Source organism: Ambystoma mexicanum, chromosome 11 (genome assembly GCF_040938575.1).
Source record: "Ambystoma mexicanum isolate Mex_15411 chromosome 11, UKY_AmexF1_1, whole genome shotgun sequence".
Classification (NCBI taxonomy): domain Eukaryota; kingdom Metazoa; phylum Chordata; class Amphibia; order Caudata; family Ambystomatidae; genus Ambystoma; species Ambystoma mexicanum.
In genome coordinates this window covers 1,414,128,305-1,414,148,934 of record NC_090934.1, presented here as the reverse complement: position 1 = coordinate 1,414,148,934, position 20,630 = coordinate 1,414,128,305, and the positions used below count along the sequence as shown (strand labels likewise).

General features: G+C 44.8%; 1 protein-coding gene across 1 annotated transcript in view; it reads left to right on the top strand.

Moving 5' to 3' along the window:
* Window positions 1-1,313: 1,313 nt before the first annotated feature.
* The window catches only part of ARRDC4 (arrestin domain containing 4), a 204,741-nt gene continuing 185,424 nt past the window's right edge, over window positions 1,314-20,630 (top strand). Inside the window, exon 1 of the mRNA XM_069625058.1 lies at window positions 1,314-2,706. Within this exon, the coding sequence (XP_069481159.1) occupies window positions 2,457-2,706 (250 nt within the window). The 5' untranslated portion in view covers window positions 1,314-2,456. The remainder of the gene's footprint in view (window positions 2,707-20,630) is intronic.

Sequence of the window (20,630 nt, the reverse complement as noted above, 5' to 3'; positions counted from 1 at the left end):
ACAGAGGGGGCGGTGTTGCCCAGCAGGGGCACTGTGCAGGGCTATGCTGGTAGGCCCTATTAATGCTGCACAACACCAGCATGGTGCAGACAACAATGACGCAGGAGTCAGTTCTTGAACGACTAACGAGCCGGAACTTGCTCTTCCCTTTTATTGAGTAGGTCACATGGCTACCACCACGTGACCATTGCACAAGAAGTCCTGGGAGCTACCATGCTCCCAGGAGGGGTGACATGCAACATAGGCTACCTACCAGCTAGCTACACAACAGCAGGGTCGGACTTGGGGCATAAAATTGTCTCGAGCACCAATGCAAGAGTGGCCCACAGTTGCAAATAGCAATTCATTCCTTTTGAGACAAATTGAGTTGTACACAAGGGGGCGGTTTTGATCAAATGTAATGCAAATTGTGTATTTTAAAGAATAGTCATTCATTAAAACTGGTTAAAACTACTAGCCCCACAGTGAAGTAATTTATCAAACTGGCCCACATGGTCCAAAAAAGAGGCCCATGTTGCCCAACAAAACTGGCCCACACTAACATTTTGCATTTCTTCAGGCATTGCCCCATAGGCCAGTCCGAGCGTACACCACAACACTGCCTTCCTTCCTTTCGCCTTGAGTGACTTGTTTTGAACATTGTTTGGCCACGTGTCCATGCCGCCATCTGATTGGCCCGCTGTCAGAATGGTGGCTTCTCCCAGCGCGTTTCACGTGAACGCATTGTCTTCTCATTGGGCATTTGTCCCAACACACGCCGGCCGTCACCAGCAATCTGCGTCTTTTTCAACCAATCCCAACAAGATGCGAGAGACCTCAATTCACGAGAACAAAACAAAACAAGAAAGACGCGCAGAGCAAACCGTTGCGTAGCCCTGTGCCCTCTGTAAAACGGAGTGGCCATTTTGAAAATATGCTAATAATGTTCCCCACGAGTATTTTAACATAGGCAGGTGAACATATTTATTTTTTGAGATTGTAAATACTTTCTGAAATATTCTTTTTATTTATAGATCACTATAGTCATTCTATGTATCTTAACAGTGCATTATTTAAAGAATCTGTAAGCCTTTCTGAAAACCTTTGATAATTCTACCTTTACTTTATGAAAATATTTGCTAATTAAAATATGGTAGATAGTGCGAGATTGTAGGATGCCCACACGCTTCCCCGCTTTGGCACGTCTTGTCATGAAACGGTGATGCGTCACGAGACCCCTTAAGATTGCACAATATTTCCGGTCTGCACTGCGCTGCCAGGAAGGCGGGGACTGCGACGCCTCTTCGACAGCGCTGATTGGCTGCGGCGGGTGACTGACGCATTGGGAACGCTGTGTGTTCCAGAAGTGGCCATCGCCCGTATATTTTGCCAGACCTGCTCGCCCGGCGTAACCAATGAGACCCCACGGAGTCGCGCAGGATAAGCCGAGCGCGCAGTGCCGCACGGGGCCGCGTACCCCACCTCCACGCCTCAGAAGGACCGCAGCTGGCCCGGGTCTTCGCTAACTTGCGAGGCTCGTGGGGGCTGTTCCCACCGACCGGGCATCATAGACTAACTGCTAGCTTCTCTGCCTAGTACTAATACTTTTAGCGCATTCTCCCTTTCCAACCCCGCCATGCCTAGATTTTATAGGTTCGAATGCATAATTCCATGGCTTATGTAATTTCATTTTTGCTTCTTTTCGATGTTTTACCATTCTTTTATATCTGAAGTCATCATTGTTTTGCAGCATCTTCCCATTTACACATTGCTGTACCTGCCTTCATGTTTTTATTTATTTATTTATTCATTAGTAAAGCGCGCATAGCCCATAGGCAACTAGGCGCTCTGATTACTTCTTAAGGACATGGTTACAGATTTGATTTCTTAGAGGTTAGGCATATTACATTACTGTTCGTCTTTCCTTTCTAAACACCCTGTTTCTTTTATAAGATTGTTTCTTTTTTTCCTATCAGTCCTCCTTATTTCTGCCTATGAATTTCATGTTGTGGCGCTTTAACTTCTGCAGTTTGTCTTAACTCTGTCCGCGTTCCTTAACTTGTATTTTAATGCACAGCCTTTTTCCCAGTAGGCTGTTTATATCTACCGTGACCTCTTTCTAATCTACATGATGTGTTTCCCCTGTTCATAGTTAAACTCCACGTGTTTTACTAGCCTGTTCATTCTTGCAAATTAATCTTGTATCTGTGTTTAGTTTAGTAACTTTTCCGACTTCAAACATAACTTTGTGTTTAGTCCAGTAACTTCTCCGACTTCAATCATAACTTTGTGTTTAGTCCAGTAACTTCTCCGTCTTCAATCGTAACTTGTCTTATTTTATGTGTATTCCTGAATTTCCAATGTTTTAGTGAAATTATATGTAGATTGACTCATGAGCCTTAATATATTTCTGTCGGTCCTATTTCTAAGGTTCTTGACCCCCCCTTACCAATTTCAGTCCCCACAACTCGCTTTCCATGATTCCCCCAGGCCCAGTGAAGGCATTCACGGTCCTACTGCTGGAGGATGAGGGTAGGCCAGGGTACGCAGATGGGGACTTAATGCGCGGACAGGTGATGCTGGAACTGAACTCGGAATTGTCCTTCTTGGCACTGAGACTACAAGCCCGTGGTGGTGTCCAGCTTAGCTGGCCAGAGTCTGGACACGGTGCTCCCGCGGAAGAAGAAGCAGAGTACTTGAATTTGACACATACCTTGAAGGGAGAAGGTGAGAAACAGAAATGCAGACTTTTGTATATTCTTTTTGTGCATATTGTCATCTCTGGTAAGACTCCACCAACTTGGAAAACATTATACATTTTTCCCATTTATAGAAAACGTATGAGGACCAACCCACATAATTACAGACCCACTGTCTTTCAGGATGCTGACAGAAAAGTATTTGCATCTCTAATTCTTATTAGAAAGCTGGGCTATCGAAAGTGGTCTTAAATAACAGATAGGATTCACGAAAAAAAACAAGAACATCCCTAAATGGTTTTCTTCTTTGATTCCTAAAGTGCTTGGGGGAGGCATGTATCCTCAATCTATATGCCCAGCATTGACCTTTTCAAATGGTGAATCGTGTTCTTCTATGTAAGAAATTAGCCAAAAGGGGACTGGCGATGGACTTTTTAATCCATCTTTCTACTGGAACTGACATACAAGTTAGGCTTAACTATTTAGGCCAATTCTCTAAAATCCTCCCCGCATTCAAGGGTTGAGGCAGGGGTGTGTGCTAGCCCCTTGCCTCTTCAACCTCTATCAGATGTTGGAGACCTTTTAGAGAAAGTGACTTTTACTTCACCTCAATAGAATCTGTTTAACCTTCCGGGTTGGCTTATGCAAATAATTTGAGTACTTGTGGTCTCCACTCAAATTGGTCTACACAGGCTCATCAACTCCGTTTGTGCTTTTACTCAAGATAACGATCTAAAGGGAAACCCATCCAAGACTAAAATATTTAAGTTGGGCAAATCTATAAGGCAGCCTGCCTTTTCGTGATTTATAAAAAATATTAAACTGGAATTTATGGAAAATCTACTTGGGTTTTCTGATTCCCTGGCCAAATAAATCATATTAGTAAATCTTTTGCGAGGAAAGCTATAACCGTAGGTGTGCAAATGAAGAAAATAAACAAGAAATATGTCAGATTTTCCTTGATACCTCTCATTACATTTTATATAGGTAAAGTGGTGTCTAATCTTATTTATGGTTTAGAGCTTATGCTGCAATGGGAGGTTGGTGAGTTGGAGTTTTTGAAAGGCCTTATTTGGAAAATAACTTCTGTTTTTTCCGAATTGTGTCCCTGTGTGGTTTTTGGGCTTTAACTTAGGTATACAAACCTTGAAGTCTAGGGTCCTACCGAAACAGTTTTCGTAAAATTCTACCCCCATCACTTGTTTTTTGAGTTTATTAGCAGTATCATTTGGAAATCAGGAAAATAACTGTTGGTTCTTTCATGTGAAAATGTTCAAATATTCTCTGAGGTGGAAGTATCTAATGACACATTTCTGTATAACGCTGATTATATTAAAAAGCATTAGTACGTAAGGATTGGAGACACTTGCTCTCTATTAACAAAGTATAATCTATTCCCATGTAGCATTGGAACAGAGGACTTTGGGTACATAAGTAACGTATTTGACGAAGTTCCCAAACGCACAATGGCAATCTCACTAAATGCAATTCAGATTTAATCAGTTACCTACCAAAGACATTTTATGCATATGTAATAGATTACATATATAGCTGTCTCTAGAAGTTAAGTTTAAAAACTAAATGGTTAATTGACTTGCTTTGCACAATGTACGCACATTTCACTTTAATCGATTTGTTCATAATGTGGAACATATTGAGACAAATGAATTCTGGTATAGACTATTACTTGGCATCCGCATTTCTATTATATTAATTAAGATTCGGTTTTTAGGACAGTTGCAATTGATCTATTGTGTGAAATGAATTCCTTCCTTATGCATAGTTTTTATGGCATTGATTTTATTAATTAATTATGCATAATTCATTGTGCAAGTTTTGATTTAAACTAAAACACAATACAAAAACATAAGGTCAGGCCTTGCAAATTCTTAAAAATCCCACTAGACCTGCAGGGCGAGTTCCTTAGTTTCCATACTCGACCTATGAGAAATGCACTTGCCCCAAGGTGGCTGGTGACAAACTATTTACCAGTGCTTATTGTAAAATGGTGAATGTAGCCATCAGCACACTTCATGTTTGCTGCAATGCTGTCAAGCATGCAAAGTGAAACCTGTATTTGTCATTTATTGCAAAGTGTGTTTTCCCTCTGTCAGAGTGATTTCCCGAGGGCCGGCATGGCCGTCCGCGGACCTCCGGGCCTGGGGAGGCCCCAACTCCTCCCGCGTCCCCAAAGGAGTATGAAGCACACACAATAGCAAGGTAGATACTGCTATTTATTACAGAAACAGGCAGGGACGAACACTCAGAACCAGATGCATCCGGGAGGCTCTCATCATTAGTGGGCTCGCAGGCCCTTTTTACCGTTGTATGACGCACTACGTGCGTCACCTGGGAAAACTGTCCCCAAAACCTAGCGCTACTTCGGGTTGGCTCTCCGAGTGGTAGGGTCAGTATAGTTGCCTATAGGAAAGAGTGTTATTGGGTGAGGAGGGGTCAGGTGGTACGCTTGGGCCATCCCTAACAATTGCTACAACAAATTTGTTACAAGGGGACACTTGGTGATTGGCTAGACTATATTGGCGTCATGATGCACCTCTCGTATTCTGATTGGTTCATCGGCGAGCCCCCAAGCCTGGGACCATCGTTGTTCTCAGCTCGCGGTGTACCTGCTGCTGGCAACAATGTATGACTGTGTCAGTGACGGACAATGGACAGGTCTGACTAGTGGTTGGTGTGCCTGTCTTTCCCATCGCTGTAGGTGTCCAATTTGTCACTTTATTGTTGCAGACTGTCCCAGACGTGAGACCTCAGCGCTCTTCTGTCCCTTAGGCTTGGCAATGTGTCAGGTCGGCTTGGTCACATGTGGCAAGACCCTGGCTGGAGCAGAACTATGAGCATTTGATTTGTATTTCGGCTCTTACGAGCGTTTAGCAGTGGCAGGTGTAACCTTGGCACGGGGACCTTGGCATGTAGATTACAACATCGCGGCCTTGGCTGTGGGCTCTCGTTTGGGCTCGTTCTGCGTGATCAGCGCTTTGCAGTTTTCGTCTGAGAGGCGTCTGCCTGGGGATTCTTGCTTTGCGGCCTACCTGGGCCTAGTTTCTGGGTGGCGGAACATGGTTCATAATATGGAGGTCGCGAGGGGCGACAGTGTTCATATGCATAAGTAGATACGTAGGGTGGCGTCTTCATGGCGTTTGTGGCGAAAAAGCATCTGTAACCATATACACGAGCTCTTCAGGCATCTTGCGTTTCTGCGTTGCTGTAGGTGGCATATGTGGAAAATAACAACGATGCATGTCTGTGGGTGTATACGGTCCTCTGTCATAGCACTGAGTATGTTCTTCGTGCAGGTTGGTGTGTGAGTGACTAATGTGCATGGTGGCATGTGTTCTTTTCTGTTGGCTATGTCGTCATGGCATCTCTAACGATGATGGCGTTTGTGGTTACTGTTCTAATCGAGTTGGTCCATAAAGTCGACGTCAGTTCCACTTGAGGTTCCCGCATGTGGTTTCATTAACGGGCAGGCTCCCTGGCTGTGTGGGGCATGGCCACATTGGATCTTGGTGTGGAAGTGAGCGGTTTGAATTCCTCTCGCGGGTGGTGGTTGGGCCTTGACGTCCTAGGCCATGGTTTGGATGAGAATGGGGGGAAGAGACTCTCCCATTTTCCCTCTTCACTGCAAAAAATGGGAAACCGACACATAAGGTGCTTGTCCCCCTGCTTTCACCCACACAGCTCCATGTATGTTATGTTATTACTAATTATATAGCGCACGGTCACTCGAAGGCATCTTGGCGCTGGAGAAGAAAAACCACTGAGCCAAGAGCGCAGGAAAAGACCACTAACCGGAAGCACAAAAGAGATGAGTCTTCAAAGCCTTACGGAAGGCCAGATGGTTTGACAATTTTATAGCAGATGGCAGGCTGTTCCACAACTGTGCCGCTGTGATAGAAAAAGCCCGCCCTCCCAGCCGAGAACTGTGAAAGGAGGGCACACACTGCATGCCAGCAGAACCTGATCGCAGAGGGCAGTTAGGAACATAGCGCTCAAGTTTTACCCGAAGGTACTCGGCACCCTGACCGTGCATAGCCCGGTGCACGATACAGAGGGCCTTGAACTGAATACGTTGCGCCACAGGAAGCCAGTGGAAGGAATGTAACACAGGATATATGGGACCCGTAAGGGGTACCCGTTGCCACCCCGCCTGCCAGATTCTGGAGGCGCTGTAATCTGCCGACTAACCCCTTGGGTTGCGCCAGATACAGGGAGTTACAGTAGTCTAGCCTACTCAGAATCATAGCTGCTACTACTGGTGGACGCAGCGTTGCTGGAATCTAGCGGAGCACTTTCCTTAAGATCTTGAGGTGGAAATGCCCCTGCTGACATACCGAGGACACTTGGGCTGTAAAAGAAAGGTCAGCCGTCATAATCGCCCCAAGATTTTTTACTTTCGAAGAAGGAACCGGAAGAGAACCCAGAGACGGAGGCCAGAAGGAGGAAATACACAGTGAGGGATCAGGGGGGAACCCACCACCATCACCTCGGTTTTATCCCCAAACCCCATTCAATGTCAGCCAGTTGTGACCCATCCACTCGGCAGTCAGGCACTTATACAGGCACGCAGACACCTTAGCCTGATCCAGATCTAAATGTATCAACAGCTGGGTATCGTCTGCGTAAGAGTAGCACCTGATGCCGAAGGAACAGATGAGGCAAACCCGCAGAAAAATGTAGATGTTAAAAGACAATGGCGGATAAAACGGAGCCCTGGGGGACCCGGGACACCACAGCTAAAATGTGAGGATTTAGAAAGAAAAGGTGGCAAAGAATAGTTTGAGATCTGTCGTCCAAAAAGGAGCGGGCTAGCAGGGTGGCGTGATCCGCGGTATGGAACGCCACTGAAGGCTCTAAAAGAATCAGGGCGCCGACACCACTCTGATCAACCAGCCTAGCCAAGTCGTGTTTGAACTAGTAGTACATGCAGTGCACACAGGAAGAAACTGCTATTCTTAATGTCTGATCTGAAGAGGTACAAGTACATCTTTTAATCTGCATTGGATAACTAGTTACAACGTAATATGTATTACAAAAACATCCTGTTTTACAGTTAAAACATTTTTACTCACTAAGAAAATACTCATTAGGAATGGGACTTACATTTTTGCTCTTTATAAAATCATTTTACCTCTACTTGAAAAAATAGGGAGCAAAATACTCCTGCTACAAAATCTTATTTGGAGCACTGACAGCAGGTTATTTATTTTAAAAGGATAACAATGGAACCTTAGACCAATATTTAAATGTGAGACACATGCTTTGAAAAAAATATGGCAAGCCGAATGTACAAAATGATTTGCATTTGCAAATCCAGTTCACAAGTTAATGAGCAGGTTTTTGCCAACACCTCAGTTGCAAGATAAAGAACTGACATGCTTCTACCTGCTGCGTCTAATTGGAGGGTTCCTCCCCTACTTCTCCTTCCCACACAGGACCCTCGCAATCATCTCCTTAGTATTATCAAGAATTGATTACGCAAACAGCCTCTACCTTGGAATGCCAGAACGTCTTACTAAACATCTCCAACACATCCAAAATACTGCAGCAAGGATACTCCTGAAACGAAACAGAAGAGACCACATCACACCAGCACTGAGAAGCCTAACTGGTTCCTAGTAAAAAAAAATGCATTAAGTTCACAGCTCTCTGCATCGCTCACAAATCACTACATAGACATGGAGCCAGAAACTGCATTCTCCCATCTAATAGCCAGTTTATGGAACTTGATCCAAAAGGAAATTAGAACGACCGATGATCACCTTAACTACTGAAAACCTGGCTATTCAACTCAACATGACCGGCAAAAAAACGAGCACCTCAAACTCCAATCACCGCAGATCCAAAACAGTCAAGGAACAGTGCCGATCCTGAAAACGAAAATAACACAACCACACTATACTAAGCACCCTGGCTCCTCTCGAGCATACCTCACATGCCCTACAGGCCAGCACACGACCTTACAGGCCAGCCCTACCACACACAACGCACAACCCAAACATCTGACAGCTAAGACAACACTGGACGTTACCCCTCCAGATGGTTCCATGTCTTAAAATCGCATCAAAAATGGCCGTGATTACAATATATTGCAGCAAAAATGCTAGTTTTCTGCCCCACAATCATATAAAGGATGCAGTGGACACCCCCGCAACCCCCAGACCCATTATACCATTTAAGGATAGCGGGGGACACTACTGCAACTCCCACTCCCCTTAAATGCTATAAAGGGGTACACTTTTACAGGGCCAAACCACTGCAGTTTTTTTTTTTAATTTTATTTTTTTACCAGCGACTTTTTTGCTGCGGTTTTATTACCTGATACCCTCAAGACTAAGATACCCCAGTGTGTACAATCAAATCACACTCAAAGTCAACACGCATAGAGGCCAGTTTCTTCTGGTTCTGCGAGCACAACCTCTATTCCTATTCCTCTTCCCTCACTAACCTACGCAAGACACTTTCTTACAGAGCCACATGAGTGCCTGGAGACCATATAAATGGTTCCAGTGCATGGTGTAAGTCAACTTTAACATAATAAACCTGAATTGAAAAGACTGTTGTGCAACCTCTAGTGGGTCACAGGAATGAGGGGACATGTACTAGACATTCCTTCTATCCTTGTCACTCATGAAGTAAAAAAACATTGACTGGTTGCCATCTTTCAAGGGTAGGCGGTATCCTTTTGCAAAGTCGAAGAGATCCTTAAAGCAGGCGTAAATATGTGAAGTCGAAAGCTACTGGCCAGGCACAAAAAGTCACTTGTCCCTTCAATTCTACACATACACCCGGCACAACATTTCTTACTCGCCAAGAGTCTGTTATCTCTAGCCAGTGGCAAGTGCAATTTCTGAATCCTGCTTGGAGGACTGCTTTCACTTGTTAGGCAGGTTCCTGTGCAGTTCCCTTAGGGAGCACTACAGAAGATTAAGACTACAGGTATGAGAAATAAATACCCTTTGGTATCAATCTGTACCACAAAGATTTAGTTGGTAGCTATGGCTAAGTAGTAGGACTTATCTCAAGAGGGAGATGAGCAGTATTTACCCAATAGGTAGTATAGTACTATGGAACAAGGAAACACGGACCAAAGCTTTGTATTAAAAAGAATATATATATTTATTTTACACACTTCTAGTTCAACACTCAAACCACAGTTATTAAAGCAAGTTAAAATAGGTCAAGAAAAGTACACACAACTCTCTGGTTAAATTGTAGACAAGTTTGAGCACGAGTGAAAACTGAGCAAAACAGCACAGCGAAAACCAAATACAAATGGCACTCTAGCAATTTCTCACAAGGGAGGGAAAGAACAAGTTATACAGGAATATACTCTTGGGCACCCTAGCAACACTTCCCAGTAAGTTTGTGAACAAGTTTAGGCAAGGCAGTACTTTGGCATGTATAATACAAAATGGCACTTGACAAGTTTTTAAAGTGGGAAGGAAAAGGTGGTTATAAGAGTTAGGTGCACCAACACAGTTCTAGTTGAGAAGCAATCTAGAGAAGGCAGTTATAACAGGTTCAGCCAGAGTCAATAGGCCTGTGCCAGAGTCAGTGGTACAGGGCAAAGAGCCCAGGAGCAAAATGTTCTTGTAGCTGCAGTCAAGTCTTTGTTAAACGATTTGAAAAGGTGAATGCAGAAGGTGAAAGACAATGTTAGATGATGGGGGCGGCCAACCCAGCAGGTAGGTAAAGGATTTAACACACCTTTAGCGCTACCAAACGAAAAGGGAGGCCTGGCGGAACAAAGTACCTTAAAATGTAGAAGAGGCTCCTGCGGTGGCGGTTGATCCTGGCAGCTCCTGCAGTTTGAGAGATCCAGCAGAGGAAGAGAGACTCTCGTCGTGCACTGCACAGGGATGAAACCAGCCGTAGTGCTGCCAAACGAATAAAAGGTACACTCCTTTAAATCGCGGTCCGGGTGGACAGGTACCTGGCTATCCGGTCTCTGAGTGCAGGGCACTGGTGATTCGACCCAGGCAGGTCCAGGAAGGCGATTGGCAAACTGGTTGGCCCCACCAGCTCAAGGGAAGAAGGCTCTTGCAGATGAAGATCTTCTCTCGTCGTGTAGAGAAAAGTGGTGAGACGCTGCAGCAGGGCTTCACCGGTGGTTCAGTTGGCGCAGATGTCTTTGGCTTCTCTCCTCTTTGGCTTCTTAGTTCCAGTGGCGACGTCTTGCTCTTCCAGGCCTCAGGATCCTGCTTTTATGCAAAAAGGTCCCCATTCATACAGCCTAGCTGTCACTCATACAGTAGAGTGGTCATCCTGGCGGGAGACCCTCCAGCCTATCAGGGCAGAGTGTGACATGGGTTGCTGAGGCAACCCTGTCCAGGGGTCCTACTCCCCCTCCCACACAGTGGTTACACTCCAGAGTCAGTGGCGCCGAAAGGAGGGCTTCTGGGCCTGCCAAAAAGACGAACAAAGGATCCCCGACCTGGGTTAGGATCTTGGAGAAAGACACGAGAAAAAATGTATATTAAAGCTCTGGCAAATCAAACCTACCGGACTAAAGTTAATATAAGAATAAACCGGCGGTATGTTAGAGGCTGTCAGTAAATGTGGTAGCCTCGAACAATGGAAAATTCCATAGGGAAATATTTGCGATCGAATATTTTTGGTAGTAACCACTGCCACCAGCCAGAAACTTTTGAGAGAGGGACTGTACGGTACCCTCTCGAAAATGAACATAAGGGAAAAACTATTAACCCTTGCCAGTACCTCCATAGTAAGATGGGTTGTACTGGTTTTGTTCATAAAGATTGACTAGTAAAGTCAACGGGGACTTTACATGCCCTGGGAGACAGTAGTCAGTTCCAGGGTATGGAGTCTATGTTTGGGGGTCGCTACGACACCCCTGTGTCACTGCACTGAGGGTGCTGTGTAACACATGTGGATAAAGATGGTTTCTATGAGGGCGAGATAAACCCCATAGACATTAAACACAAAAAATAGCCTAGAACACACAAAGATGCCTAAGAGTGGGGAAAAGAGTCACACTCTTAGCAGGAGAAAAAAACAAACCCTTCAAATCCAGCAAAGCGGCTGGGGGACTCTATAGGTAAGGGAAATTAGCCATAGAATGACAATTCTCCCTAACATCACTTTGTGTTGAAATTGTGTCCAGCTTCAGGGGTGCATGCAGCCGCTCCTCTCAGCGTCTGCCTCTGCTTCCTACATTGAAGTGTGTTATGAATGCAGGTATGGAAATATGCTACACCTTGTATGCTTCTATACCAGCATTCACTACTGTGTGTAATGAACGACATGGAAACATTGGCTCAAATATTAACGAGGCACCTGTGAGAAACCTCAGGGTATTCACCCAGGTAGACCTTGGGAAACCCTCATTCAGGTGGCTATGGGAGGGCTGGCACTCTCAGATCCCAACCCTGCTGGGGGTGGACGAGCGAGGGAGGATCACCTGGGTAAGGGAGCCCAGGATTATGCTCGGGGGAATGCCCCAGGTGAGAAGCGGTACTATGCTGAGGAAGAAGGAGAGGCGAATGATATCTCTGAGGCCGTTATAGGCTACAATGTATCTGCCTCACCACCTCCCATTAAATCTCTCCTACCCAGATCCAATGACCCCTCTGTACAGAATCAATCCCCTAAGATTTCAAATTCGCTTGCACCCGAAGATTATCCCAGAATCCCTGTTTCCTTGTTCCCTACCCAACTACTCCTGGTCATTGCCCTTCCCCCTTCTTCTTCACGTCCCGCCCTTAAGCTTCTCCTTCCAGTCCCTCTAGTTCTTTCCCAAAACCCCAGTATACTGCATTGACAACCCACAACCATTCCCACAATCCCCCCGGTTCAGATCACGATTAAAACTTAAATCATTTTTGTTCACTCTCCAACCCCTACCAATCTCGCTCTTCTGAATTTACCAAAACCCCTCGGACGAAGGCTATTATTACATATAACACCTCTTCCCCATCCTACCACGCAGAATACTCAAAACCTCTACCTCCCCTTTCCCGACTCAAACACTTTTCCCCGACTTGAAAACCAAAGGACTAACCCTAGAGCTGTTTACCTAACATGTCCCAACCCCAGTGTCAGACTAATCATGCACTGAATAATCAAGCACTTGCCACGTGTCTGGCTGCACTACCTTTTTGCCTGCACTTATTTATTCATCCCACTTATTATTTATTCTGTTCTCCTCTGTCCGGACATTCCACTTCTCCCCCTCCACGCACTTTCCCCCTCTTCCCTTTTCCATGCACTTGCACATTCTTAATGTCACTGGGCCTAGTAAGATCGTATTTTGTTCTCCCTTTTCCCCTCCCTTTGCTTGGTCGCACTCTGAAACACTTGTGTATGAGCGCGATATAAATAAAATATCATATCAAAGCCATAGTGAACCCGGTGGAGAGAGGCTGAAAGCAAAGAGGGGTCTGCGCTGGGTAGAGGGGGACCCAGGGGTGAAGCCATCACCTGAGAAATGCATAGAACTCAATTTTGTGTTTGTTAGTTGTTTTGTAAACCTATCAGGCCCTCGGAACCTGGAGACACAAACACCGAAGGCCTTGGTATCGATAGTAACTGTTTTAGGATCAAGCCTGGAGCAAGGGTCAGCGCCGGAAGAGGGGGACCCAGGGGTGAAGAATCCTCACTGTCAGTAAAACCAGGAAACAAACTTTCATTTTGTTGAAGGAACTTTTTTGTTATTTGAATACGTCAGGCCCTCGAAGGCAAGAGACTTTCAAGGAAAATGAGACTTGGCCATCGACAACCCCGATAGCTGCAATCAGAACTGTTGTGTTGTGCTGGGAGAGCTCGAGACTGCTGTGCTCCAAGATTCCACCTTACCCCATGCTGAAAACCTGGGGAAGGGAGACCTAACCAACCGCATCTTGCCATATTATTTATGAACACTTCTTTTTTCTTGAAAAATATCTCACACCCTTTTGTATTGTAAGGTTTGGCAATAGGCTTCTTGAGATAGGCCCTTTGACACATCATCACTAGGACTGCCTTATTTTCATTTGATGGTCGACGCTTGCTCCCATCTTAGATTTAAGTTTAGATTGGGTGTTTTTCCAACCTGCATACAGTTTATTAAACACCCTTGAACTGTGATCACTTGTGTCTGTCTTTACTGTTGCCACCACGAGTTTCTTACACACCCCAGTGCTCCCCCCCCCCATGTGCTCAGCCCACTTGTCCTTTTATCAGATTGGTACATAGGACGCAAAGCAGAATAATGTCCAAGTCTACCATCTGACTGTAAACCGAGGTTATATTGAGTTGTTTTCCATCAGGATGAGGTGTTCTTTCAGTTTGCAGTTCAATTATTTTGGGTAATTGTAGAATGCGCAGGGATCAAAATTAATATTTGATAAGCAGGCACTAAAAGCAGCTCCAAACCAGCATTAACCACAGTGGAACCAAGATCTGGTACATATCGTTCTTCAAATATAACTTCCACATAAGATGCTCACATATCACTTTACTTTTTCCATTATTTATGTCCCCTTTTGCTTTAAATATCATATAGATGTGTCCTATTGTTTATTTACAGATTGCCCCAAATGCACAGAGTTGTATTCACGTACGTGTATTTGTTCAGAATCTGTTGGCCAAATGTAGCTCTTGGTAGCTGTTGGCCTCCAGCTAGCCAGGCTCTTTTAGGCAACAAGCAGGAGCTAAATTATTCCCAACAATTTTGAACCCTGAATGGTGTTGGCGTCTGATGGCGAGAAATGTTGGGTGGATGGGAAAATGATCTCAAAGGTGTATTTGAATAAGCATTGTTCACAGACTTATTTACAAAGGTCAGTGAAATTGCGGAAAAAGAGCCACCTCTGTTTGATCCAGCTGAGTTTGGTGCTCTGGTCAGTCGTTGGGTCTAAGTTTGTGGCTGCTGTTCTATTGTCCAAGCACCTCCATACTGGTTTCTTCCCACGTTTTCCGTGGATTTTTGGGTCCCAGATTCGCATGACTAGACGGTTGAAAGATTGCAATTGATCCGGTCTTTGGAAATCATTATTTGAAGACTGTTCTAGTGAATGTTCTTTCAACACATTCTTTATTTCACAAGTTAAGGGGTCCGGCAACCTACAGCTCTCCAGAGGTTTTGGACTACAACTCCCGTCACACCCATCCAGCATAGGCAATGGTGAGAGAATCATGGGAGTTGTTGTCCAAAACATCTGGAGAGTTTCAGGTTGCAGACCCCATCGTTTGGACTGAAAATACAAGTCTTAGACTACTTTAACAGTGATAAATGACGATTAAACCTGGGGATGGCCCACTTAATCTACATTTCCACTTGCTATCTTTCATTCAGCGTAACATTAACATAACATTAATTTGTGAGGGGAAAGCAAGGGGCGTTATGGGCCGATTTTATAAAATGAATAAGCACCTAATCTTTCCTTAAGTCTCTCTCAAGTACGATTAATATTGTAGCATATATTTTGGGCCTCAAAATTGGCATTCTCTCAATTTCACCATTTTACTGCTCTGGCCATTTATAAAAACATTTCCACAGTCACTGTTATGCAGAATCCAAGTAACAAATATATTTTTTCCGAAATTAGAAAAATCGCGACTAGAGCCTATAACATCATTGCCTCTCTTTGCCTTCAAGAGATTAACAAACCTGAGGGACAAACTAATCCACTCCAACCCGAAACAAGAGAGGTCGACCAGGTCCAACTGTGAATTACACCCTATAAAAGAGCACTTTCCATTCACTAAAAAGCTTCAATCTTTCAAAATTGAGGTGAGATCATGAGGTTCCTCTTGAATTGTAAGACCACAAATGTGGTTCTTGCATCCAATGTCCATATGGCCTTCGATATGTAAGAGCGGTAAATGTGCGTATCAATTAACATAGGTCTAGGATTCGATGCAAAAACATTGCTGCACCACTAGTTTCACACTTTTTGGAATACCAGCATATGGCTGATGACTTGACCTGGTGGGTGCTGGACATAGTTAAATATGTCACTAACCCTCAAAAGATACTCCTACCCCAAGAAGCAAGATGGATATACCGCCTCAATTGCCTGGAGGAAGGCCTCAATGCAGAAATGCCCATCTGGGGCACCAACAGGTGAATCTATATTTCTATAGCACATCATTTTCCTCACATGACAAAAAGCCCCCACCCCAGTGTTAGGGGCACACACGCCTGTCTAATATTGAGTATAAACAATCGGCTGCTACACAGATATATATAACCCGTTTAATCACCCATCAGTTCCACCTCACTACTTTCAAATCTTCGAAGTGCCCAGCTTGCACCCATTGTTTGCAGATGAATAGACAGACTCACAGTATCTTAAATCCACCCTCAGATTTACGTCTTTACATTAATTGGGGCGGCCACTCATTTTATTGCTGCTTTCAAATACCATTCCGTTACCTTCATTTTACATAAATCTTATTTTGGTCCCATCCACTTCTTCTTTCTCTCGGTGCTCTGTTTATATTCACGAGAGACCACGGCTTGAAGTTCTAGATTTGGGTCTGATCCTTTATAGTACATATTTAGCTCAATTGGACTTGCTATCGAATCAGTTATGTGGACAGGTAGCCTTTCCAGTGTGGCGCCTCTTAAACATTACCACCGCTATATGGAGCCATAAATCCTGGGTCGGATCCCGCGAGATCTTATATTCTGACCCAAGTGGAGGTTCCTCCGAATGCTTGGTTGCCCTGACAACCACCTTACAAACAGACGCGATAAACCGGTTACCGCAACGATAGCAAGGTAGGTCCAGACCAGAGCTTCCAACCCTGATAGACACTGAATTACAGACTTACTTCTACAGGGATGCTATTTTTGGATGATAGTCAATTCCCTTTAATTTTAGGGCGTATAACTTTCACTGCCATGACAGGTTTGCAACTCCACATTGGGCATCCTGTTATGTCACCCAGGCACGTCACGCTTGCGTCCATTAGGACGACTCTTGGTACAAACATTTACTGCGTATGTAAATTCTGCATTCTTGACGTGGATGGTATGGATCTTTTCAGGCATTCACTTGTGGTAAGTTTCTGGCGACAGCTCACACGGACTTAGCCCACATACCAGGTAGTCTTTAATCTATCCTGATATAGGATTTAGGGCACACTTGTCTTATTCCGCCCTGTTGGGTGCCTTACAGATCATGCTTATCTCTTTTCTGCTTCAAATCTAGTGCACTGCGGAAAGCTTACCCACAGCCTTTTGACTCATACGACCTGATACCTTCAGGTCCACTGCACAGAGAAGTTCCCCCAATTACCTTAGAGGTTGAGTGATCTGGGTAGTCGGCATATCCTTACCATCCATGTAGAGAGGCCACCTCTTGAGAATTTTGGTGTGGTTACGGTTGTGGTGCCTGTTATTCTCTTGCTTATGGTGCAGGACTCGCCGAATATGAGTTCTGGCCACTAAGGTGATGCTTTTAGTTATTCTTACAGAGGTTGTACTTGCCTTTTCAGCCATTGGGGGTCATTCCGAGGTTGGAGGTAAGGGATTACCGGCGCCTGTAAGGGCACCAATGGCGGTAATCCCTTACCTCCGTATTCCGAGTTCCCTTTGCGGGTCCCTCTTTACCTCCTGCTTTTAGCAGGAGCAAATTACGGGACCCGCAAAGTGACCTTGGAGTAAATTACGGCACCGTAATTTACGGCACCGTAATTTACGGTGCCGTAATTACCTCCTTCCCCATTCCCATTGAGCCCTATGGGGGCAGAAATGGGGATGGGGAAGGGCTATGGTGAATGGGGAATTACCGGTCCATCCAACCTTGGAATGGACCGGTAATTACTCCATTCACCATGCCGGTATTCCATGGAGTAAATAGCTCCATGGTTGCCAACCATGGAGCTATTTACTCCATGGTGTAGTCCTAACTCGGAATGAGGGCCCTTGTGTTGTGTTCTGCTTTTACATATTTTTTTATCTCTTGGTCTTCAGGGGTCGCTCCATTCTATTTCATTTTACAGAAGGCAGTACATGGATACCTAATCGCCGAAACATAAAGCCCCCTTTGAAGGACTTGTTGCACATTGGAACGAGGCGATGCAGTTACCGAAGACAACTGCTTTCTATGTAGACCGCTGTTCCATGGTTAGGTTTCTGTTGTCCTGGAAGCCGTCAGTTTAAAGACTAGTTGGATAGCAAGGGCTAATATGTTTAAACTCACAATGGTCCCTCCCTTGACTCATGACCTGCTTCTAGACCCTTCTTTATGATAAGAACCAACCATACTCGCATTTATACATTGTATGGTATGGTAATGTTTATTTGTATAGCCCCTATACACAAGGCAAGTGTTTCAAAGCGCTCAAGGAGGGAGGGAACAAGGGGGAAAAACAATTGTTCAGAACCCTTGAAATTCTGAGACAATACTAGTCTGCACAGGCAGAGTGAAGTGCATATGATGCAATTAACAGTAAATAGGTCTGACGACGATTCTGCAGTTTTTCCAAGTCCATTTAGGTGCCGCCATGCAGGGAGGGAAGACACAGGGAAAACAGTCAGATGATCATCAGGCATGGTACATTTGGATCGCGCAAGGGCACACACAGTTGCAGTGGAGACGGAGGTGGAGGGGGGGACACGTGCAGGGGGGTTCCAAAGTGCGCCAGTCCACAGAGTCTGGGGACAGTGCAGAGAGATGCCACTCTCTTGGGTCATTGACCAAGTGCAGTGGTGGTGAGGCAAGTGCAAGGCCTGGATGGCAGTGCGAGGACTGGCTCGGGTGCCCGGAACCTGTGAGACTCTGAGGTGCACCAGGCAGCCAGTCAGTACGCTGTACGGAAAAGGAGGGAGAGAGGGATAGAGCAGAGAGATAGGTTAGCAGGGAAGAGAGAGAGAGAAGGAGGCGGAGAAGAGGAATGTCTTAAGGAGTTTCCGGAACTTAAGAAGATCAGCCCCAAGACGGAGTGCGGCAGGGAGGCTATTCCATAGGAAGGCCCCCTCTGAGGATAAAGATCTCCCTCCAAATCTCTGCTTGGAGAACTGGCTCACTTGCAGAAGGTTGGAGGTAGAGGAGCGGAGGGCTCAGGAAGGACGCTATTTGGGTAGGCATTGTTGCAGATGGGTAGGTCCCAGGCCCCGGTAAGCCTTGTGGATTATGCAGAGGGTCTTGGACTTGATGCTTCCAGCCACAGGGAGCCAGTGGAGGGATTTCAGCGCCGGAGGGATGCGATCCCTGGGCTTCAGGCGAAGGATAAGTCTTGCGGTTCTGTTCTGGATGAGTTGCATAGGGCGCAGGGCAGAGGCAGAGAGGTTAAGAAAGAGGCTGTTGCAGTAGTCCAGCCTTGAGAGAACCAGGGCTCTGGAGATAGTGAGCTGCTGAGGGAAGGTAAGAAAAGGAAGAATACCGCTGAGGAGGTGCAGCTGGCAGTTGGACTTCTTAGATGTCCGAAATGTGAGTGGAGAAGGAGAGAGTAGAGTCGAAGATGACCCACAAGGTTTTTTGCCTCGCAGGTGGGTGTGGGCGCAGGGCCAAGGGAGGCCGGGCCAGAGTGAGAGCAGGAAAGCGGCAGCAGGAGTCCTGATGCGCACAATCTGTCTTACGTTCAGTCTGATGCTCTTCTTTATGGATGTATTATTTTCTGTATATAATGGCCTTATGTATATACGTTTTTGTATTTTTTTTTAAAGATTCGAAGTGATTCATTATTATCTTTGTAAAATAAAATATCTGTAATCTACCGGATACACAAAATAACGAAATGTGATTTCTGACTGTTGTAAAATTCGCCGTCAGCTTGCCCTTGATGCACAGGGTCAGGATAGAGCAGAGTATCTGTTACCACCACATTCAAAAAAAGTTGCATGAATTCATTTCCGATGACCTAAATATTTCTGATGACCTAAATATTTCCTTGCGGGGCATCTTCTTTGTACTTTGATGAAAGAGCCTATAAATAACTAAAACGTTTAGTCTTTAAAATAACAAGAGATGTGGCAGGCGAATCAGAAAGCCACTGTAAAATATAGTTTTTTGTACCCCGGGTTACTGCTTTGGTAACTCAGGCTGCTAATAGCCTAAATCCCCCTTTCCATGGGCTGCAATGGGGGCAACGGCCCAGTGCCCTCGTTAAAGGCCCTTTCTTCGCTTGGGCCGATAACTTGAGCTGTTACCTCGTTCCAGCCCTTGGAACAGGGGATTAACGCCATAGAACGGGTCATACCATGACGAGAAAGCTTGTAAAGGATCCCAGAAAACTAAAGTGGTTGGAAAAATAAATTTCAAACAAATTGACTATTCAGTTTTTGTTAACCGTATAAAGCAACTATAACTTAAGCAAATTGTATCAACAATTACAATCAGTCCAGGCTACTAGGTCTACTTAAGGTAATCAAAACATTTCAGTAATTTACAGATGACCATGAATCACTATGGTATTAAACCAAAAACCTTATCAGAGTTTGAATGGGCACCGCTATAAATTATCTGTTTCTGTATAGATTGTTTCTCTGTAAATTATTTGGTCCTGTTGCCAGAAGAAACTCCACTTGCACAGTGGAGTACAAAGCAATTATGAACTTTTTTGTTTGGGTAGAATGACGCAAATGACACCTTTGTGTGTACATCTAGAATGTCAAGAGTGTTTATTTTTACAGAGACAAAGGCCTTCTTTTTGGGTGTCTAATGCATTTTGGTCCTAACATCTTCAGGGGCAGTTTCTAGAAAAATAATTATTAAACGAATTGTAAACATTTGCCGAAAACGTTTTTTGCTTAACATATCTACGTTGTCATCATTTTGACATAGTGCACAGGTATTGTTTGCACTTCTATGCACCAGTGGTGCCTTTGCAATTAGTGTAAGATTTCAATTCAGGAACTTCATTGGGTATCTACAATACAATTAAGTTGGACAGTTTTCACCTTTGTGTCTCAAGTATATTTCCCAGATTTTCTAAAAAATTGTTAATGGGTTATAAAGCCCTTAGTCTAACACAGTTTTG